The sequence below is a fragment of the Delphinus delphis genome, chromosome 14 (assembly GCF_949987515.2).
Source record: "Delphinus delphis chromosome 14, mDelDel1.2, whole genome shotgun sequence".
In the NCBI taxonomy this organism is placed as follows: domain Eukaryota; kingdom Metazoa; phylum Chordata; class Mammalia; order Artiodactyla; family Delphinidae; genus Delphinus; species Delphinus delphis.
Window position 1 is genome coordinate 6,982,045 of NC_082696.1, and position 24,256 is coordinate 7,006,300.

The 24,256-nt window shown below is 41.0% G+C and overlaps 1 protein-coding gene across 3 annotated transcripts in view; it reads left to right on the forward strand.

The window, feature by feature from the left end:
- AGPAT4 (1-acylglycerol-3-phosphate O-acyltransferase 4) overlaps positions 1-24,256 on the forward strand; it is a 1,410,257-nt gene that overhangs the window by 1,072,713 nt on the left and 313,288 nt on the right. For all 3 annotated transcript variants that reach the window (XM_060029668.1, XM_060029671.1, XM_060029670.2), the window contains one exon: positions 13,415-13,564. In XM_060029668.1, coding sequence (XP_059885651.1) covers positions 13,415-13,564 — 150 coding nt within the window. The remainder of the gene's footprint in view (positions 1-13,414; positions 13,565-24,256) is intronic.

Here is a 24,256-nt window from a genome sequence, read left to right on the forward strand (position 1 = left end):
TCTGGGTGCTTGAGGCAACTTAGATTACTTGATGAAACAAAATGTTTTATTCTGTGTTACAAGTTCCCTCTGACAAATCATTGTAGTCTCTAACTTGGCGTTTTGGTTTGTCAAAAAGGAAGAGTAATGCTAGGTCATCTCTTAGAACTTCTGTAAATAAATAAGACTGCAAAGTAAGTTGCAAATATTACTACACTAAAATGTTTCTGATTTAAATACTGTTCACACTCTATCAATAGACTAAGCTAGTAGCAGCAAAAGTAGACTCTAAAATCAGTGTAACAGGGAACTGTATTCAATATCCTGTAATAAACTATAATGGAACAGAAAAAATAATAAAATAAAGTAATATCAGTGTAACATTCACTTAAAAGTGAGTTGGTGAAACCTGTACAGATACTGGTTAATTACTGAACTCATTACTGGACGGGAGAGATGCTGACCAGTGTCTGACTGCTTTGTCTGTGTTTCCTTCCGTTTTCATTGACCTTGAATAGGCACTTGCTTTTTGAGATCTGGATTAAAAATAAATCATTATAAACACTATAAATCATTACCTTCCTAAAATAAAAATGCAATTAAAACTCCTTGGAATGTAACATATTACATTTACTTCAGCTCTGGGCCCTGTCGCTGATTTGTGTTTACGATTCACATTCATAAAGCACCTTTCAGCCCCTCACCCACACCCACCAAGGCCAAACTACTTGGTAAAGATATCATCACACCGCAGGTAAGTTAAGCTCCTCTAAACTTCTAGGTGAGCCCTAAAGACAACAGGCATGATATCTGTAAGTCCACAGGATCTGGAGAGTCTTCAGAAAAACTGCATCTCAGACGTACTTCCACTTTTACCAGCTTCCTCCTCTTTGGGTTTAATCACCAGAGTTTTAAGGAAATAACCTTCATTTATTCAACAAACATTTCTGATACCTTTTGTACTGTTATTGTGCTAGTGTTGGGTAAAACGGTAAGCAAGGAAGTCACAGGTACAAATCATGATAAATGCTAAGATGGAACCTATTTTGGATAAGAAGTCAGGACCTCTGAAACATGAAAGTTGACAGGACACCCACCATGGAGTGAGCTACGATCACGGGGCTTAGGGGAGAAGAGCCTTCCAAGCAGAGTAAAGCACATGTTCTGTAGCCCCAGAGGAGGTGAAGAGCTTGCTTGGTTCAAGCCACTAAATAAAATTAATGTGGCTGGAAAACAATGAGCAAGAGAGGCCGTGATGAACGATGAAAACCACCTACACCCGTGGGCCATGGTCAAGAGTTTGGATTTCATTCTAAATTCAATGGCGAATCCTTAAGAGTTGAAGCAGGGGGCTGGCATTATCCAAATTACATTCTAAGAATGTCAGTCTTGTTGCAATATGGACATGGTCTGGATGAAAATGATTGGCAGAGGAAACAGAAAGAAGTGACTATTCAGAGGTAGAATTAAAGGTCGTGGTGATTGATTAGCTGTGAGTCAGGGAAATGAAGGAATCCTACAGCTCTATTAACTGAGATGGGTTTGATTGTAGGAAGGTGAAGGTGAAAGCTTGGAATCAGGGTTCAATTCTGAATATCTTTGATATGACTGAAGCATTGAGAAGGAGACAAGTAGGGATTTGGATGTGTGAGTTGGAGCTCAGAGGAGAGGGAGGTCAGGGGTCAGAGACAGATAAATTTGGAGTTGCTGGCATGTAGGTGGTATTTTAAATCCATGGCGGTTGCGAAAAGTAGGTAAGAGAGGAGGGACCACGGATGAACCCTGAGGAGCGCCAGCATTTGGAAACTTGGTAAAAGAGTGGCAGCCAGCAAAGGAGACCAAGGAGGAGCCTCAAGTTAAAGGAGTAGAAAATCCAGAGATGAGTCATGATGGAGCCAAGAAAGGGAGTGTTTCCCAGAGGAGGAAGTGGCTGTTTACGTGAATGCTAATGAAAGCTGAATAAGACGAGGTCGGCCAATTGTCCTTTGCCTACGGCAACATGAAGTCATGGGTGGCCGTAACGAGCAGTTTTGGTGGAGAGTTGGAGGCAAGAGGCAGATTTTTATGGGATGAAGAGTCAGCAGAAGCAGAGTCAATTTCTTCTAGAAGTTTTGTTATGAAAAGGAAAAAGGAAATGCAGCAGTAGCAGGAGGGTGCTTTACAGACTGAGGAGGCTAGAACTTGTTTTATGTTCATTGAAATGATCCAGTAGCGATGGATTATTTGATGATTCAAGAGATAGATGAGCGAGCTAAAGAAGGGAAGTACTTTAGAAGGTGAGAAGGGTTTGTTTCGGATCCACAGCACAGAGGGGGTAATTGACCCTTAACAGGGATAAAGCCACTTTCTTTGTTGTAAGAAGACAGAAAGGAACAGGTGAGTGTGGGTGCAGGTATGTTGGCAGGTGTAGTGATGCGGAGGGGAAAGTTGGCGTCTAATGGCTCCATTAAGGCAGACACATTTTTCACTGCTGCATCTTCTCCACATAGATTTCTTGACACATAGAAAATGCTTAGTCTGTTGGTGGGAATGTAAATTGATACAGCCAGTATGGAGAACAGTATGGGGGTTCCTTAAAAAACTAAAAATAGAACTACCATATGACCCAGCAATCCCACTACTGGGCATATACCCAGAGAAAACCATAATTCAAAAAGACACATGCACCCCATTGGTCACTGCAGCACTATTTACAATAGCCAGGTCATGGAAGCAACCTAAATGCCCATCAACAGATGAATGGATAAAGAAGATGTGGTACATGCATGTAATGGAATATTACTCAGCCATAAAAAGGAATGAAATTGGGTCATTTGTAGAGACATGGATGGACCTAGAGACTGTCATACAGAGTGAAGTAAGTCAGAAAGGGAAAAACAAATATCGTATATTAACACATATATGTGGAATCTGGAAAAATGGTACAGATGAACTGGTTTGCAAAGCAGAAATAGAGACACAGATGTAGAGAACAAACGTATGGACACCGGGGGGAAGCAGGGTGGGGGTGGGATGAACTGGGAGATTGGGATTGACATGTATACACTAATATGTATAAAATAGATGACTAATAAGAACCTGCTGTATAAAAAATAATAATAAAATAATTTTTTTTAAGAAAGATGCTTAGTAAATATTTGCCCAATAAATGAATACCTCATTCGTGACTTCTGTCTTCTTAGTGAAGTATGAAGTAAGATGTCCAGAGAGGAAAGTGGTGGGATATGAGCAGTATGGGAAGAAAGAAGAGAAAACATGCTACTAGAGAAACATAATACAATCATCAAGAAGTTGTAAATGCTCATTTGAAGTCTGTGATGAGTAATTTAAGAGAAAGCAAGCAGTGGCCAGGGAGAAAGTATTACGTCAGTTCATGAGAATTCTCAGTGAAGCTGAAGAATTTAAGCCATGTCCGTACTTCAGTAAGAACACCGGGAAAGGAAAGACAGGAGATGATGGTTGGAAAGAGACATATTTGGAGTTTGGATTTCAGAGGTGGTACAGTTTCTCATGATGACAAGGCCCAGGAATGAATTGTAACAGTAGAAGAATTGTTTTGAAAAGGTCCCCAGAGATGAGAAGGTAAAGGAACTGAAAGAAGAGGTTGATGGATGGACAGTTCAATCCCTAGAATGATGAGAAGAATAGGGGCAGAGATGAAAATCATGAACTAGAAGCTAAAGTCCCGAGAATGAGGGGCTTATCCACCTATGTCCATTGCAGGTGATGGCAGTGGGGAGAGGACAGGGGTACATAGCCAGATGGCATAAGATTCAGAGGAGCAGTGGGGTGGGGGTTTGCAGGAGAGAGGGGAGCAAGGGTTTAGGAACATCAGTGAGGGGCCAGGAGACAACCAGCTCCAACTCTGGCTTTCAGGTGTGTACACCTGAAACAAAGGGCAGCCTTCACTTTAGAGGGTTGCAAGGAGATGGACCAGTTTCAGTTAAATCGGGTAGGAGAGAGAAACCTTTGAAAAGCCTGATTATACGGGAGAGCTTGTTCATTGTGGAGCAGGAATTCCAGGGGACAGAGAAAGGGCTTAGGGGAGAAGGGAGGCTCCTATTGGAGAATATTAAGACCTTTATGGGAATGAGAATAGTAGGGGATGCCTAAGTCTCAGAAGTCAATAATGATGTGAGGCATGATGGAATGAATTCTGATGACCTTGGGAGGGAAGTAGGTACACAACCAGGCCACCTGGCTGTTGTCACCTCACCTGGCTGTTGCCGTCTCACGTGGCTCTTATCATCTCAAGTGTGTCTCTTGGGCATTAAGGCAACTTACTTGGCCTTCACTTCAGAACGTTTCCTTGATATCATAGGCTTGCTGACACCAAGGAAAGATAGTGATAAATGTAAATCCATGTAATATAATCGAGAAGATCATTTTTTTTAATTATTTGGGTCATCAGAGTTCAAATCAATTCATTAAATGTGCAGTGGAAATAACCCGTTTCATTGCGTCAAACTGAAGCCTTACACAAAACTTCCAGACGACGATGTGTCACTCTTCCCCTTCCACTGGCCTCATAATCACCTTGAAACCAGTATAGTTGCCTCCAGACTGGAGGATGACCAGAAGGGAGGGATGTGAGCATCCCGTGTTAGAGAAGCAAAGGCCGGGAAGAGACAGGGAGGAGGGGGGGTGCAGGTGGCAAAACCACACCCTCTCAGGGAAGTTCCATTTCTCTGAGGGTGAGGCTCTTGGATTTGGAGACTAACAGCACTGCTCACAACCACTTCTCAGGGACTATAGTAAAGGGTAGAATAATTTGTGCCCACAGACAGCCTTGCCCTCTGCCAAGGGCCCCATCAGGAGGTGTGCTTAGCAGACCCGTTTGCAAAGCTCCCAGAAGTCTCTGAAGTCACGCCCTCAGTAGAAACTCCTTCAGGGAAAACGGTTTGCAAGTATCTGCTTTCACAGCCTCACCCTTCCTGTGGGGCGCTGCATGGCCCACAGCATGGAGAAGGGACAAACAAATCAATCGGTTCTGACCTCCTTTCCGGAAGATTCCATGGCTACTAGAAGTTGAGATATTTTTTGGCATCATGTCGTCTGAAACATCTGAAAAAGAAAAACCTTGTAAATTGCAATCCAGGATACAGTCTGTTGCTCTAATTATATTTCAGGTGTTGTTTGATCTGTTTTCTCCTGGCATTTAATTTCAGCCATCCTAATGATGTTTTTTTCTAGGCGATGAAAAAGGTCCAGCCCTTTTTCTAGCCAGTTTACTGCATCAGTCAATGACAGATGTCCAGGGATGAAAAGTACATTATTAGCAACAAAACTGAGAATACAAACCGCAATGTGACAGGCACCTCCACAGGGGCTGTCACCAACTCCCCGGGGCTAACTGCTTGCACATGAAGAAAACTAAGATTACTGAGAATTTAAGGAGTGTTTTTTAAAATTCTAATACATATAGAAAATAGGGTATTCTCTACTTAGCACTGGGAAATGGATTAATCATAAATTCATGTTCCTCTAAAAAGTTATTTTAGACTTTGTTTAGCCAAAGAAGAAGTGCTGTAATAACCCGTTTTTCATTAGTTTCTAAATGATAACGAAGGAATAGTGAGCTGAATTGTTGTTAATAAAAGGGAAAAAAAGAAAGTGGAGGCAGCTTGGTATCGGGGAAAGGGTGGTCTTTTAGAGCCACAGCACTGAGTCCCTGCCCGTGTGAACCACAGTGAAGGACTGAATGTCTTTGTGACTCAGTGACCTCACCTGTCACTTCTAGGATAGACGGAGAGTGAAATGCATAGACAAAGTGTGGGCACAGTCCTTGGCACAGAGTGGTCATTCAGTGAATGGTATCTCTGATGGGGATTTCTCTCCTCCAGGGGGAGAGCAGGAGACAGGTCCTGGGAGGGAATCCCTGGGTGCTTGTGGCTAAGACCTCACAGAAGCCAGAATGTAGTGGGGGAAAGCAAGAACAGCCTGTACGGGTTGCTTTTGTAGCTGTACCTGAGCGCCCCCGAAAGGACACTCTGGGAAATTCCATGGCAGAACACAAACAGCCCCCTTCCCTGCTCAGAGGATTTGAAAGGCTGCCGTGGATTGCTGACAAGCTCCACCTCATTTTGACAGAACATCTGCCTGTTTTCCCAGATTTTAGTTTTACCTAAGTATCCCTGTGCTTCAAATTTGCTGCAGTTTTAAAATTTAGCTTCCTTCTTGCTGTCTTTTCTTAGGAAAGCATGCGAATTAAACATCACGATGAGCCGTTTGTGCCCTCCTACATAGGACAGGCCTTTTGAGTGGTTTTCCAGCAGTGTGGGGTATTTGGGCCCAGTTCCTCCCCAGCCTGACCCCGCGGGTCACCACTTGCACTTAGCATAGAGACAGTGGCCAGCAAGGAAGGGGAAGCTAACTGGCCTCCATGGGACCTGGGACCTGGGACCCTGGCTTCATTATAGAACATTATTCTACCCAACCCAACTCCTCCAACTAGCAACAGACCACCAAAGTGCAACCTCTATTTGCTTATGCTCTCCCCTGACTCATTTTTAGATTCTTAAAATATGAGTTTATTGAAACTTCTGTGAATTTTATACTTTAAAATGAATATTTCCTGTTCTTAAGAGAATCCATGAGCATACACATAAAAACTGAATAATTTATTCCCCAAATAAATAAAATATAAACCATACCAATGAGTTGAAATTTTACCTAGATAAGTCATCTAACAGAATGTATTTTCACTATAATCTGACAAAATGTAGGAGGAACTTTTAATTTTTTTTCTTAGGTGCAGAACAGTATGCTTTGTTAATATTAACATTTATTTTTAAAAATTTTTGCAAATACCCTGTCATCTCTAAATTATCTTAGTTATCTGTCTGTGGAGTATCCACTTTATGGAAGTATATCTAGAAATTTGCAAACTAGTTTTATTAACAGCTTAAACAGCGTAAGTTGGCAAGTAAGTATTAATATACCTATCTACACGTACACAAGCACACACATAGACACTCACTGTGATTCCAAAGACAAACAATGCCTAAGTGATTTTTAGAGAATTTGCTGCTTTTGAGCTCACCTGAGAATGGACTCCATACAGACCTAGTTCACGTTATAAATTAATCACATTCCTCCAAGATAGTTCTATTTATAAATGCTATTCAACAGTGATAAGTAAAAAAGCCCTAGGAAATAACACAAGTAGTGTCAAAGGATCAGTCGTCGTTCCTTTCCACCATTTGCAGTCCATTTATCACTTTACCACTATTGTGTGTATTTTACACTCAGATGAGTACAGATATTCTGCTCTACTTCCTGCTAACTTGTCACAACTCTCCAATAAGTATATAGTATGTTTCTTCCGGTGCACGCTCAACTTTGTGCCAGTAAGTGATTGAAAGGAATCTGTGAAACTGTGGGTCTTATCTTAAAGAAAACTACATAAGGATCTCTGCTAATAACATATAATGTAATTACATGTCTAAATTGTTTCCTTAGGGTATTAAACTTTCCTTGAATACTAGAACATTATTGGTCTAGGTCAAATGTTTTTCTTATACATTTCACAATGTTAAAAAAAAGAAATGCATTCAGTAATTGTAGGTTTTGATTCAGATGTTGTGTGTACTTTTTAATCAGAAATTACCAGACATGTAAGGTAAAATATTTGTCTTCCTTTAGAAAAGGAATTGTAATATAGATTGAATATAATAAAGTTATTTCTTATAAATTCCTTAGTTAATGAATGGAAACAGGAACATAGTTTACACGTTCTGTCAGAATTTGAGACTGTAACACATGTAGTCAGCAAGAATTTCTATAGAGTTAGTGCACTTTGTCCATAGGTTAATAGGTTAACTTCTTCCTAGAAAAAATATTATCGTAGTAATAAAATTGCTTAACTAAATTAAATAGATAGGTGATCTGTCATCAAATCAGTAAATAGCTAATGACTTAAGATCAATTTATTTAAACTAGAAAATAATTTATGTAGGTAAAAATCATCCTATACCACTCTGTTATTAATTCCCATTGTCATTGATTATTTTATTAGAATTCTTTAAGAATGGAGTTAAATTTTATTAATTCATTCTACAACAATTTATTGTGTACCAACTATGGACAAGATACTGTGCTGAATTCAGGAATACAAATACGTGAAGGAAAGCGGGGAGTGCAGAGGGTCTACAGGAAGGCCTGAGGGGCTGGAGCACGTAGGTCCCATGACTCACAAAACCAGTAACCAGTCAAAGACCTCTGTCAGGACAAAGCCCCTCACTGAGTAAAGGGAAAGAGAAAGTCCGGTTGAAAATGGGGTATCAGAGTGGGGAGATCACAGAAATTGAGCCCTCAAATTTTTTAACACTGCCCAAAAAACCAAATAGGAAACTGTAGAGCCATTAAGAGCTATTCTGAATCCTTCTTCCTCCTAAAATTTCAGAACTAATTTCACGTAAAGGTGAGCGACAGAAAGGAACAAAGTAAAATCCCAACAGAAAAGAAACAAGGTCAAATGCCACACAAAGTTCTTAAGAGGAGACGCAGAGTGAAGAGCAGAATATTGTCCTGAGAGGCAGTGAGAGTGTGTCAGCCGGTCATGCCCACCAACTGGGTGAAAACTAAAATAACTATTCCACAGGGAACTAAGTTATTAAGAAATTTCACAAGTACAAATAAATAACAACGGACATAGTCTTAAAAGAAATAGTGAAAAGAAAGAAAATTCTAAAAAATGAAAATAAAGTAAGATTAACTTTACCCAACTTCTAAATCAGTCAAGAGAAGTTGACTGATTTAGAAATTAGGTTAAAAAAATCCAATATATGTACACTAGAAAGCCCACAAGAAAAACATCAAAGCAAGAGAATGGAGTAAATACTAAAAAATTAAATTCAGTACAACTTTCCTGACATAGCATGCATATGAATATTGATCAGAAAATGACCATCACCAAGACATATTCTAATAAAATTACTAGATTCTAAAGAAAAAGAGAAAGAAATCCTTTGGGCATCTGAGCAAAAAGATCAATTCACTTATAAAGGAAAAAAATAAAATCAGATTGTCATAAGCTTTGCCCATAACACTTTGTATCAGAACATAGAGTAAGACATTTAAGATACTTAAGGGGGAAAAAATATGAACCCAGGACTTTATATCCAGCCAAACTCATTTTCAAGAATCAAGGCCCCAAATAAACTGTCACTGAGCAAGAATTCAGTGAACATTTTTCCAATGAGATCTTCCTGAGGAATTTATACTAGAGAACAAGCTTCAAACAACCAAAATTGCTGATCAGACATTACAATAAGGACTGGTGATGAGTATTAAGTGTGTGTGTGTGTGAGAGATTACATGAGAATTAGGAGAAAGAAAGCATAGTATGAAATGGCCCTATGTCTCAACTATTTAGATACAGTGTTATTGGAAAAATTTGGCAGGAGAATGGGTAGAGCACGTGAAAATATATTTGAAGTTTTTAGTAATCACATTCATGGTGATAATATTGTCATTCTTATTCCAAAATCATGGTGTGTACAATGTGAGCTAAAGCAAGTGAGCTATTATGGAACATTATGATTCTGTTATTCTCTGCGTTCTTGAGAACCAGTGTAGAAAAAGGGCAACACAGATGTAAAACAGAAAATATTAAGTAAAACTCCGTAGTTCTGAAATACCTACCCTCTTAGCAAATTTAAGTCTACAATATAGAATTATTAGCTGTGTTCCCCAGGCTGTACCTGAGATCCCAAGAATGTATCCATCTTGCAAAACTGAAACTTTATACCCATTTTGGATAGGACAAAACAGAAGGTTAAACAGTCCAGTGGTACAGAGCTGAGCAGAGGGGTTCAATAAATATTTATTGGAATCATTCACAGTGATACGAGGGGATGCTATGTGCCAAAGCCACACAGGGGTGGGAATGGGGGAGGAATGGCTGGCTTCTTCATACAAGTCTGACCAAACCCCACCTGGCTTAAAGCCAACTTCCTGGCTGCTCTGCACGAGCTGCTGAGTGTTGGTGCGAAGAGCAGGCAACTCTACTGACCAGCTTCCTCTAAATTCGCTGTTCAAATGGGCTCTTATGCTGCCCAGCAATAATCCTGACTCCAAACATTCCCTCCTCTTTATCATTCATACCTTTTCTGCTCATCTCAAATTTCCAAAACCTCCTTTGTCCGCACCTGGGCCCCAGCACTCTGCCCTCGTCCTAAGGCCTCACCCTCTACTCATGCTGTAGACCCCATTCCCTCACCTACCTACGGCGTCATCAGTTGCCGTCCTCTTCTCACTCATTCCCTTCAGCCTACTAACATCCTGTTATTTCTCCATTTTCAAAAATCCCTTTACAGTCCCACAGCCCTCCCAGCTGCTGTCCTCCTGTCTCTGCTGCCCCTTTCAGTCAAACTCCTAGAAAAAAGTGTCCATGCTCACCTCTTGGAATTTGTCTCCTCCAGCTCTCTCTTGACTCCACTCCCATAATGCCTCTGGCTCCATGACTCCACTGAAATGGCCCCTGTTGAGATCGCAATGGCATCTCCATTTCTAACAACAGCCAGTGTTCAGTAATTGTCTTATCTGCAGCCTTTGACACAATTTATCATGACACATACACCCTCCTTGAAATACTGTGTTCCCTTGCCTTCCAGGACACCTGCATTCTTCTCGTTTTCCACCTGCCTAATAGGCTGCTTCTTCTCAGTCTCCTTTGCTGGCTCCTTCTCAGCATCCCCACAAAGGTTAGGTAATCTCATCCAGTCTCATGGCTGTTGAGATAACACAGGGTCGTATTGTCAAATCAGACTTGCAAGAATCGTAGATGTGGGCTTCGCAGGTGGCGCAGTGGTTGAGAGTCCGCCCGCCGATGCAGGGGATGCGGGTTCGTGCCCTGGTCCGGGAAGATCCCACGTGCCATGGAGCGGCTGGGCCCGTGAGCCATGGCCGCTGAGCCTGCGCGTCCGGAGCCTGTGCTCCGCAACGGGAGAGGCCACAGCAGTGAGAGGCCCGCGTACCGCAAAAAAAAAAAAAAAAAAAAAAAAAGAATCGTAGATGTAACCCAGTGTCAATCTTTGCTAATAACTTCCAGGATGCTGGTAATGATGAGACACAGACAAAATACAGGGAAACCCCACCTCATTTAACACAGCTATGCATGTCCTTTCTCAGCATATTGGGATGTACTCTAGGCAAGAGTCAATACATGAGGTCTCTGGGAAGTTCATGGAATGATCACTAACATGAAATCTCTCAGTTATATAAACTGTCTCATCATTCTTCACTTGATAAAATGTCTTCATTATCCCTTAATAATTGCACAGCTTATGACATTTTCAGAGAGCCTTACCTCATAAAATCATATATTCTAGTTTACTGTAAGCAAACTTAGACCAAGTGTTTCCTGCTGAATGCATTCCATAGATAAGAACTCTTTTCTAGTAAATGCCATTGTATATAAGTACCATTAGCATATTTACAAGGGGATTTGACCAACGCATCTTTCTTTTTTTGCTTGGGTCAGAAATATGAGAAAATGGAGAGTAGGCCTGATGCTAACCCTTTCCTTTCCAGCTCTACGTGCACCTGTGACTTCAAAATCGGTGTCTACAACCCGCAACTTTCTCCTAAATTCCAAAGCCATACATTCAACTAGCCACTCAACATTTTGACTTAGTTGTGTAGGAGGTTTTCAAAATGAATATGAGCACGATAGAAATAATGATTCCTTTTCTCAACTCCCTAAACACACAGACTCACACCTTTCTTCTTCCAAGTCTCCGCATCTCAGTAATAGTCTCTCCTTCCCTCTGTCTTCTCAGGGAAAAACATTACTTCCTGCTTGATTTCCTTTCCTGTCACACCATGTATCCAACCTGCCTAAAAAAATTTCCCATTTCTACCTTCAAAATATATCCAGAACTCAACCACTGCTCCATCCCTACCTCAATCACTGCTTTCCTGATTCAAGCCACCACCATCTCTCCATGGACCTTGCTGAAATAACCTCTGACCTGCCTCTCTGCTTCCTGCTTCCATCCTTGTCCCCACGAGTCTATTCTGAACGTATCAGCCAGATGGCTGTCTTTAAGAGATTAGTCACATTGTGTCATCCACAGCTGGAAAATCCCCGGTGTTTCCCAAATCTCTCAGAATAACAGCCAGAGTTCTTACAAAGGCCTTCAGGGATCTATACATCCTGGATCCCCATTAACTCTCTGACTTCATCTACTATTCCCCACCCCCCCCACACACACACACACGCCCATTCACTTTACCTCAGACACACTGGCCTCTTAGCAGTACCTCAAACAAACCAAGCCCATGCAGCCTCTGGACCTTTATAATGCTCCTTATTCAGCCAGGAAAGCTCATTCCCCCAGGTGGCACATGGCTTGCTTTTCTAATCTCCTTCAGATGTTGGCTTAAATGCACCTTCTTCATAAGGCATTCCCTATTCCCTGATCACCTCTTTAAAATTGTAATTCCCATCTTCCCCAGGATCTATCTCTTCCTAGTTGTTTATTCTCCTCCCCACTCATCACCATCTGAAATACTATACAGTTTAACCTTGCAGTATTTACTGTTCTAGTCCTATGGATGAGAGCAGCGATGTCTGTTTTGTTTAGGGCTGTATTCCCAACACCCACAGTAGTGTCTGGCACATAGTAGGCGCTCAGTAAATGTTGCTTGAATTAATTGTCAGATCCATTTGAGTTGATCTGAGTTTAGAAGAGAATATGATCAAATAATGCAAGGAGAACAGTAACGTAGGGCTGCGACAAGGAAGACTTTGGAAAGTGTGCTGTGCAATTTGAGGTTTATTCTGCCAGCTGGGGAAATAGTTAAAGGGAATTGAGCCAAGCAACAGCACAGAGAAATGAAGTCAGGGATAAAAGAAATCATGCTTTAGGAATAAGAATAGTGATGAAAGGAAAATTTTATTCTTTAACAGAAAAACAGTAGTCTTTCTTCGTCAAGCTGAGTATGCTTATTGATGCCGTGTGGGCTGCTAACAACTACCAGGGGTGGAACGTTGGGACCTATTTTCAAAACAGTTTTAAAAATTCGATAGACTCCTGAATAGAGGCATGAAAATATACTCTTTGATGAGATTGATAGTGATGCGTTTTGAATGTCCATAACTTAAAGTATAGATATGTTCCCTAAAATCTGTATGAAAAAGTCTACTAAAAGCAATTGGTAGTAGTATTTTAAAAGATCAAACTTGGAAAAATCTATTTTTTGAGGGTAAATTTCTAGAAATTCGAAGAACACAGGCCTCACTTCTCTGTTTTGTCAGCTGGAACTGGGAGACTTTCTCTAGGTTGTACCACACCTTACCCCCCACCCCTGTTTTTACAGAAACAGACTAACAAGAAAACCCCCAAACCACCAACTATTAGCATTTCGGTAAAACAGCACACCTTGGTGTCTGTATTATCACTTTGAAAAACTCATTTTCTCTTTGCAGTACAACCGGTACCAGCAATATGGCGCCGAAGAGTGCGTGCTGCAGATGGGGGGCGTGCTGTGCCCCAGCCCGGGCTGCGGAGCAGGGCTGCTTCCTGAGCCCAGCCAGAGGAAGGTCACCTGCGAAGCGGGCAGCGGCCTGGGCTGCGGGGTGAGTACCAGCCACACTCCTGGCTCTTGACCGTGTATTTGTTTGCTTTGGCAAATTGGCTAGGATTGCTTTATTTTCATTTAGACTCAGACATCTTTGATATATAAAATAGATTTCTAAATTCTTAACAGGATACCATATATATATATATAGAGAGAGAGAGAGAGAAGGGGAGGAAAGACTTTCTGCTTTAATTGCTATCCAAGTGTTTAAGACGTGAATTACTTGGTCAGCCTTTTAAACTTTTCTTCCAGTGCTCAGCTAATTCAGAGCAAAAATGTGTGATTTCTTAATTCAGGCATTAAGTAGACAGGAGTGGAGGAGAAAGAGAATTCCTCATCTTAGCGTGATGTCTTAGTAACATTGTTTGCCTAAGTATTTCAAGAAATAAAATGAAGATTAATACAGAAAACTTGAAATGTTATTGTGTAGTAAAAATCATTTTAAATCGAGATGAGCAAAACTTCATGGTGCCTCTTAGGGAAGCAGAATAAGAAACATGGAAAGTGTTTGTTCTAAGAGGTCAAACCAATATGACCTAGACAGCTTCTTGAATGGATCTGTGGCTGCGAGCTGACGGCAAAGGGGCGAGGGAAGCATAAATCAAACGCAAGGAGGCTGACTAAATTATAGGTTGAAATGACAAATGGATAATAATCCTGATATTAAATTTCATGCAGGCCAGAAAAAGAAGTGTATGTGCTTATAAAAAGGTTATTGAATTGTGATGGGAAGGCATTTCTTTTAAAATTGCAACTTCGTGACGAGTTTTGCGGACGAGGGGTATGGACAGCCGAGGGGTATCGCCCAAGCCTGATTTGGGGCTGAGCACTGTGATTTACCTGTGCGTAAACTGGCATCTGTCGCCCTTCGTAAAGCGCCGTATCGGTCATGGAGTGCAGCTTAGCGAGCCCTGGGCTGAGTGATAAAGCAGAGTACGTGGAAGGTGAGAAATAAAGAGACACCGTGATGCCTAAGCAGAAGGAAATCTCTGGATTAATAATGGTGATTGCGTTAGGATGAAAACTCAAGTCATGTCTGCTAGCCTTAGAAATTATGGAAATCAGACTCCACTTCCCAGCTTTAGTCCTCGTCATTTACTGTATAATCTGCACCGATTGCACGTGGCGTCAGCAAGCTGCCAAGTTCTGGGATCAGAATTTCTAGCAAATGTTTTCTTTTAAAATGAGTTACAGTAGCTTTTAACTAACGGCTCAATTATATGCTTCAACCTGCTAACGGCTCCTGTTCTTCCATTCTCTAGAGCTGGGGGTTCCTTTGGCCCATCTTCTGCATTCAGTTCTTCATCTTGCTCTAAGAATTTTGACGGTTTATGTAATTTAAGATTTGAACATCTTTTGCTTCCCTTTTTTACACAGTGTGACATTATAAGTAACACACATATTTGAACTCCAAATCATGGAAAATTACCTTGGAAGTAAATTGAATTGCTTTAAGATCTTTGGGTTAAGAGAGTTTGGGGGCAAATCCTTACCTAAAGGAGAATGGTTATCTTCAGGATGCTTCTTTGGAAGTTCTAGGCAATGTGTTTTATTTTTATTTATTCTGTTTTGTTACTGCGAGGGTGGTAGGGGATGCTTGTTGTTTCATATATGACTTATCTATTGCTGCATAACAAATAAGCCCAAATTTGAACCTTTTAATTAATAAACATTTTTATCTCACAGATTCTGAGGGTCAGGAATCCCTGAGTAGCTTAGCTGGGTGGTTCTGGCTGAGAGTCCCATGAGGTAGGAGTCAAGCTCGGCTGTAGTTAACCCAAGGCTTGACTGGGGCTGGAAGATCCACTTCCAAGATGGCTCGACCACATGACTCTTGGCCAGAAATACCTCAGTTCCTCACTGGCTAGTGGCCCTCACCACATGGCTCTCTTCTTAGGCTACTTGTACTCAGAATGGTAGTTAACTTACCTGGAGCAACTGATCCAACAGACAGAGCAAAGATAAAGCCACAGTGACCTGCTCTCCAAGTCTGTACACCATCACTTCTGATTTATTCCGTTGGTCAGCACTGAGTGCCAGATCCAGCACGCCCCTCAAAGGGAAGGAAGTTAGGCTCCATCTTAAAGGAAAGGGTGTCAAGGAATACACGGACATATTTTGATCCACCACTGTTTGTAATTTGAAGAAGTTGAAAAAGAACAAAGGGAAATGATTTTCTAAACTATGCACTGACTTGATGCTTTCTTTTCCCTCCCTGCCTTTTATGCCCCAATCCCTGTAAGCTTTTTCAGACTGATACAAATTCCCACTGCTTTGCCTTCTCAAAAGACATAAGTTGACCTCACATTGCTCTTTTTCTTCAAATCCTCAACTTTCACAAAAGGGTGTTAACCCAACTTACATGCCTTTGGGATTCTTGTAGTGGTGAAAAAGGAGATTGGGGGCTTCCCTGGTGGTGCAGTGGTTGAGAGTCCGCCTGCCGATGCAGGGGACGCGGGTTCATGCCCCGGTCCAGGAAGATCCCACGTGCCGCGGAGCGGCTGAGCCCATGAGCCATGGCCACTGAGCCTGCGCGTCCGGAGCCTGTGCTCCGCAATGGGAGAGGCCACGGCAGTGAGAGGCCCGCGTACCGCAAAAAAAAAAAAAAAAAAAAAAAAAAAAACGTATATTGGGTTGTATGACTTAGATCCAAATGCTGGCTGTATCTGCTACCAGGGGTCTTAATCTTTCTGTGCCTCAGTCTCCTCACCTCCAACATACGATGTCTTATAATGACCCTGTATGAGACCATTATGAATATTAAATGAGCTAATGGATGTAAAATGCTTAGAACAGTGCCTGGCATTATGTATATATTTATTTAATATTTAATCAAAAGCTTAATCAGTATTTATCAAAAGTTCACCCGAAAGACCTAATATTCATGGAAAATTAACTACAGGACACTTGTTTGATCCTCCCTTCCAAATATTCTAAAATATACCCCTGAATCAAGCCAGATCTACAGCAGGGAATTAGGTACCTGGGCCTTACTATTTTAGCCCTTCAAAGAATTGCTTTCCCTACATGGTAATTTGGTGCCATTTGTTTATATTGTGGTCACTGTACAGGGAACTTGATGTGTGTGGTTCAGGACATCCCAGTGGGCTTTTCTGTGAGGAACCATGGTGCCTATTCCAAGTTCATTATGCTTGTCCTGAGGAAGGTTGTCCTGGAGGACATTGTGAATTATGCAACTACTAAGGGTTCCCCCTGAAAGCTGACTGCTGGAAAACCTAGAGCCGCAGTTGTGGGCCAGCTACAGCGTAGAAATGGGCCACTAATAGAATGGATTTGGAAGCTTATTTCCTGGCTTCACTTTTTTACTTCTTTCTCTTCCCTTTTCCTGGTACATGCTGTTTTGCTGTGATTTGTACACCCTTGTAAGCTGATGGTTTTTTCTGGATTTACGGGTGGTAATGGAAAGCTGTTGTGTGGAAGAAATCGTGGTTAGTTTATGTCGTTTCAGAGGCAGAACAGGGCCCAATAAGTAGAAGTTAGAGGAAGATGAATCTCTGCTCAGGGTTTGCTCTAGTACCATGGACAGCAGCCACAAAACAGGCTGTCATGGGAGCAGTGAACCCCTCACCCTAGACAGTGCTCAAGGAAAGTAACTGACAGCAAAGCTATGGAAGAATCAGAGTCTTGGACGTGCTTCTCAGGCTGTAATTTACAGGTTTATTGTAAGATATCTGCGAATCCACCTGTGCTTAATTTGTCCTCAACTGGCAACTCTTATTATGTGGGTATCCAAGAAATGCTTGATGTTACAAAAAGGATCTCATGCATAAAAATGGTTGAGAACCAAATTCCCTGTCATTCACAGAATTTAAAAATTCAGCTTTCCAGGTACATTGTGAGGTGCCCATGGACACACAGTTTTAGAGCTGAGAAACAGCTGTGTACTGAGCTCCAAACTGTAGAGTTCTAATCTCATCAGTCAGCCCACCGCTACATGCCTGGATGGTCCCCCATACATCCATGATTGCTGTTGTGTATAGTTTCCATCTGAAGACACAAGCTTCAGCATTTTCATTGTCTTTGGCTCCTTTAAAATAGGTGCTAAGGTTAGTATTTATGACTCTCTTATTCAAACATATAGTGTTATTCCCTGGAAAATCAGATTAGCTGATCCTCTGCTCCCCTATATATCTAGGCTTAACTGTTACCCAGAGAGCAGTGTACATTAGCTAATAAAGGAAGGTTAGGATTTCCATTTAAATGATAATATCAGTCCAGCTAGGAAAGACCTGATAGATGTGTGATGGTTGCAGCAAAATTTTTACCATTTTAAAGAATTATCCGAGCTTAAGTGCCACCTCCGAGGGTTCAAGTTGAAGTGTGACACTTGTCTCATGCCTCCATAGTCTTGTCCTCAGTAAATTCATGTATATGGAGTTCAGCATTCATTGAATGACTGAGTGAATGAATGAATGAATCTTAACAATGTAGAAGTAATATGAATACACTGTCACTTTTATTTTCAAATACTAATCATCATTTACCCCAATATTAGAATTACTTATGTTGCCTCAACAAGAACCTCTTCAAAAAATATAAAATATGCAGTGTTTTACTTGTACACATAGTACACAATTCAGAACACCAAAATATACTAAGTTCAGAGATCCACGAAAAGTCAGTTAGGAACCTGAAAATCCTGCAAAAATTACAGAGTTTATATGCCCTATCGAAGTCCACACAGCCAAATGAAGAATTCAGTACATCTGGTATATAAAATATCTTAGTCTTGGGAGCACTGAGATTTTCATTTTGATGCAGCACAGAATATTTTTACATGGGTAAACAGAACTCAGCAAAGAATATGTTTTGGGATCAAATAGCCTGACCTTACTCTCTGCTAACCCTTGGTCATATTTTTACTATTGCTCATAAAAATACTAATTGATTTCCTGAGGAATTCGTGTGATGCATTATTCTTTCTCTGGCCTTATTGCTATTCATCAGAACTATCTCACTGAGTTTTATGGTACCGATGTGAAATGTTGACATGTTTAATACTGGAAAACAGCAACAAAATATGGAATACATTATGCTCACTGACCTGGGAGTACAAAAAGCTATAGCAATCAAACCTTGTGAGTTTTCTGTAAATAAAACATCTTTATCTTATTTGCTGTTGTTTTGGGATGTTATATGTCTGAGAGATAATTTCTTAAAATAATACTAGGAATTGAATAAAGAGTTTTCTGTTTTAAATTAGAAATTCAGGGACAAGATTTAACAACTGAAAAAAATTGGTACTCATTTAAACGAAAACGGGAGATCTTTAAAAAAAAATTGTTAAACTGACCATTAGTTAAGGAAATTAAATAGAATTTCTTAAGGCGTCTGGTAGTCACTCCCTCCTTTAGTGAGTTGCGTGCGTTGCTCCGAGGCAGATGCATCGAGGAGCTAATGCAGCGTTTGCCTTGGCCTCCTCACTTCCACAGACCCCGTCCAAGCCCTCTTAACAAATGGTATTCTTGCATTGTTTTCCTTGAAGAGCATCTCAAAAATTGTAGAACCTAAAGTTACAAAGGCTCCATCCAGCCTGGATCTAGACCTGTGCAAGGACGGGGTACGACCTGCTACATGCAAAGAAATTTTTGTTAAAAGTACTTATAACGATATCATTAATATATTGTTGAAGATTTTAGTTAAATGAGAGTTTGAGCCTCATTTTTAGCCCCTATATAGGAAAGGAGTCGATGTAGACAAATGGAGATACCTATTCCTCCCCTCAAAGATCTAATTATTGGGTTAAAAGCTTAATAAATAGGTGGGAAGCCCCTTCATTTCAATATGTGGGGCTCAGAAACAGAAAGTCAGCAGATGGTCAATATTTAATAAGAAAAAGAAAAAGAAAGTGGTTACTTTTCCAGTTCTTTAAAGGTATTTTAATTTTATAAAAATACGTAATTTAACTAAATTATGTGAAGTATTTTGAAAACTATATAGAGTTCTCCCTTTTCTCCAAAGAAGAATAGAGATTAAATTCTAGACTCCAGGTATGTGTGGCTTATATTGTAATGCTTTCAAGGACGCACCAAAAAGGACAGGTATTTTCCATTATGTCTAAACGTGGCTTTGTCAGCGTTAAACTCCAGGTTGTAACCCTTCCTTGCTTTTACCTCAACCCCCGGCCTCTGTAGCATGTAGAGCATGGAATCAAATCTTGTTGACACGTTATTTTTTGATATACAAGATGTTCTTTATCAGAAAGTATTTTTCAAAGAAAGTGAATGTTACAAAATGTCAGAAATATGCATTCCGTGTTTATTTGACAAGTGTCCAAAAATCTAATTTAAACACTAAGACTGGCTCATTTACAGAGTGGAAATAAGTCTTGCTAGACTTTCTGCTTGTGAGCCAGCTTGAAGTGCAAAGATAGAAAGCTCTGGAAAGTATTTATTTTAATTAAAGAAACTGTTCATAAATGTACAAACAAGTTCTGCATAACATTCCTCTGGAAAACACTTAGCAATTGGCAAATGTTCCTAGAAAGTATTCTGCAATCTGAAATAAAAATATATATTTTCTAACCCAACACAGAACCAGTGACCTTTCCATGTGTCTTTAGCTATTTTTTGTTAAAATAAGGGAAGTATGAAATAATTATACTCTTTCAAAATGATAAGCTCCATCGCTTTGAATAATGTGTTAGGAAATCAATTTTGTGGCAAATTGAATAGAGAAGACTTCTTCAGCTCTACCAGCTACAAGAGAGCTCAGAACATTTTGGAGAACAGGTTTCTACTGAAGATAACATAGCTCCTGTGCATTCATTTTGATTCTGCCCTCACCTCAGTCTAGGGCTGTGCTGTTCAATATGGCAGCCACTGGCCACAAGTGGCTATTTAAATTAAAATTAAATAAAATTTAAAATTAGGTTTCTCTGTCACAATAGCTACATTTGAGGTATTCAGTGGCCATATGTGGCCTCCAGCTACTGGACTAAACCATGAAGAGAGAGCATATTTTCATCAATATCACAGAAAGTTCCATGGGGCAGAGAGAATAGCTATAAGACATCACCCAAGGAGAAGCATTCACAAACTCAGACATTCCTGTGTCTCACACATAAGCGCTTTGACCTCTTCAATTCTAGTTAAGAAGAAAAATCTTTGCAGCAATTAAAGCAATTTCCTACGTTAAAAAAAAAAAAAAAGTACGGTTTCCCTGGTGGCGCAGTGGTTGAGAGTCCACCTGCTGAGGCAGGGGACACGGGTTCATGCCCCGGTCCAGGAAGATCCCACATGCCGCAGAGCGGCTGGGCCTGTGAGCCATGGCCGCTGAGCCTGCGCGTCCGGAGCCTGTGCTCCGCAACGGGAGAGGCCACAACATTGAGAGGCCCGTGTACCACAAAAAAAAAAAAAAAAAATGTAGAGCAGTGTCCTCCAAAGTGATGCTTGTATAGTACAGGCTCGAGGAATGTTATGTGCTAGGAGGAGGGTTGGAATCCGGGACAGAGAGCCTGGGCCAAGATCCGTGACCACGTAGCTTGGAAGCACACAGTAAGCTCGGTTAAACAGGGCTTTTTTTCTGTCGGACTTAAAGTTTTCCATATGCTAACATGTATTTGCCTGAACAAGTAGAATAGCACAAGCAGCCTTCTTGAGCAAGAGCTGCCTTTTGTGTGGTGCCTCTTATAAGACAGGTGTTTCATGGGACAGCTTGACTCAGGGACTCAAATCATTTGCTTTATCTGAGTAGCAAGCTTACCACAGTACACTTGGGAAGGAGCTAGTGAAACCCAAGGATCAGAACATTAGACCTACAACATTTTCCTCTTTGTAGAGGACTAATAAAACATGATTTTTTAAAAGGTATGCCATATTTGTCCTAGAGGTATTTTTAAGACCACATGTTTTTATAGTGAAATCTTTTTTATTCTTAAACTGCTATTGGTGTATAATTTTATGGATTTAAGATCCACAGAGAAGGGGCTTCCCTGGTGACGCAGTGGTTGGGAATCCACCTGCCAATGTAGGAGACACGGGTTCAGGCCCTGGTCCGGGAAGATCCCACATGCCGCGGAGCAACTAAGCCCGTGAGCCACGACTACTGAGCCTGCTCTCTAGAGCTTGCGTGAGCCAACTACTCCAGAGCCAACTCTAGAGCTGGCTGTGTGAGCCAACTCTCTAGAGCCAACTACTGAAGCCCGTGTGCCTAGAGCCCATGCTCCGCAACAAGAGAAGCCACCGCAATGAGAAGCCCACACACCACAACGAAGAGTAGCCCCTGCTCGCCACAATCAGAGAAAAGCCTGTGCACAGCAAAGAAGACCCCAACGCAGCCAAAAACAATAAATTAAATTAAATAAATAAATTTTAAAAAATACCAGATCACATTTAAAGAAAAAAAAAGATCCACAGAGAAAATGGGGTGAAATTTTATGACTGTGTATGGTTAGTTATGTATTTTCAAGTGGTTCCTATTAAATGAACAAGAGAGCTTTTTAAACTTCATAGAATAAAGTATATTATGGTAAATAAAATATTTTCAGATATTATGGTAAATAAAATATGTTCACATAGTGGGTATCAATGTATGTCAATCTCATAAAACATTAACTGCATAGGACAATGTGATCCTGACAAAGGGATCATGGGGTTTTTTTTAATTTTTATTTTTATTGAAGTATAGTTGATTTACAATGTCATGTTCCTGGTATACAGCAAAGTGACTCGGTTATATATATATATATATATATATATATAGTTTTTCATATTCTTTCGCATAATGGTTTGTTGCTGCTGTCCTGGTTTTCCACACGGTCAGGAATTGCTGCAGCACATTGACAAGAGGGGTCACACTGATGTGAGCCTGGGCCACACCCAGCTGGAACTGCCCTGGGGGGGCCACCCTCACAAAAGGGTGCCGGTTGGAGCCCCCTGCCCGGCGTCCTGAATGGCGGCCCTGTCTTCACTGTCCTTCCCAGAGGGCACTGGGTGTTCTAGAGGATGGGGAGTTCTGCTCTATCTCGTTACACTAATTAGTTTTTACCGCCCCACGATTTCTCAGGCCTGTTGTCATCGGGTGGTAGGAGCCTCACCAAGATACAGTGCGTTGTGCTCTTTCGGGCTTGCCTCCGGCTCTCTTTCCTTGTTAGGGTCTCTCCTGAACGCTAGCCCCCTGAAACAGCTGGCTCCTCCTGTATGTTTATCCAGGTCATGACCCCATCATTCCTCCCTGTGCCCTGGTTTTTCTTGATTTCCCTTCACGCTACCTTCAGAAAATGGCCTCACGGATCTGATATTGTTCATCTAGCCCACTGTTAGCTTCTCTGGTTCTCATCTCGCCTTTCATGGTGTTATATACACTCCGAATTATGAAGTATGATTATCAAAGTAGTTTTCTTTGTTCTCTCACACTCCCTTTTTAACATTTTTTAAAAACTTATTTTATTGAGGTTGAGTTGATATACAATGTTGTGTTAATTTCTACTGCACAGCAAAGTGATTCAGTTATACATACATGTACATTCTTTTTCATATTCTTTTCCATTATGGTTTATCGCAGGATATTGAATATAGTTCCCTTTGCTATACAGTAGGACCTTGTTATTTATCCATTCTCTATATACTAGTTTGCACCTGCTAACCCCCAAATCCCAATCCATCCCTCCCCCATCGCCCCTTCTTGGCAACCACAAGTCTGTTCTCTATGCCTGTGAGTCTGTTTCTGTTCCGTAGATAAGTTCATTTGTGTCATACTTTTTTAAATTAATTACTTTATTTATTTAATTTTATGTTTGGCTGTGTTGGGTCTTCGTTGCTGCACGTGGGCTTTATCTACTTGCGGCGAGCAGGGGCTACTCTTCCTTGTGGTGCGCAGCCTTCTCATTGCTGTGGCTTCTCTTGTTGCGGAGCACAAGCTCTAGGCGCCCGGGCTTCAGTAGTTGTGGCTCGCGGCCTCTAGAGCGCAGGCTCAGTAGTTGTGGCGCACGGGCTTAGTTGCTCCGCGGCATGTGGGATCTTCCCAGACCAGGGCTTGAACCCATGTCCCCTTAATTGGAAGACAGATTCTTAACCACTGCACCACCAGCGAAGTCCTGTGTCATATTCTAGATTCCACATATAAGTGATATATGGTATTTGTCTTTCTCTTTCTGACTTACATCACTTATCATACTCCCCTTTTTAATACTGTTTTTATTGTGGTAAAATATATACAATATAAAATTTGCCATTTATAACTATTTTAAAATGTACAATTCAGCAGCATCAAGTGTATTCATCATGTTGAATAACCATCACCACTATCAATTTCCAAAGTTTTTTATCACCCCAAACAGAAACTCTCTTCCTATTAGGCAATAATTAACTCCCCATTTCTTCCAGCCCCTGCTCGCCTCTAATCTACTTCCTGTCTCTGTGAACTTGACTATTCTAGATAGACAAGTGGAATCATAGAATATTTGTCCTTTGGTATCTGGCTTAGCATAATGTTTGTCACTTAGCACAGTGTTTTCAAGTCTCATCCGTCGTGTGTCAGAATTGCATTCCTTTGCATAGCTGAATAATATTGAATTGTACACATACACCACATTTTGTTTCTCCCATTCTCTTTTAAAGTTTGTTCAGCTGGAGTAGTCCCTCCTCTCCCTGGATCAAAAGTCAGGCAGGGGGCTTCCCTGGTGGCGCAGTGGTTGAGAGTCCGCCTGCCGATGCAGGGGACACGGGTT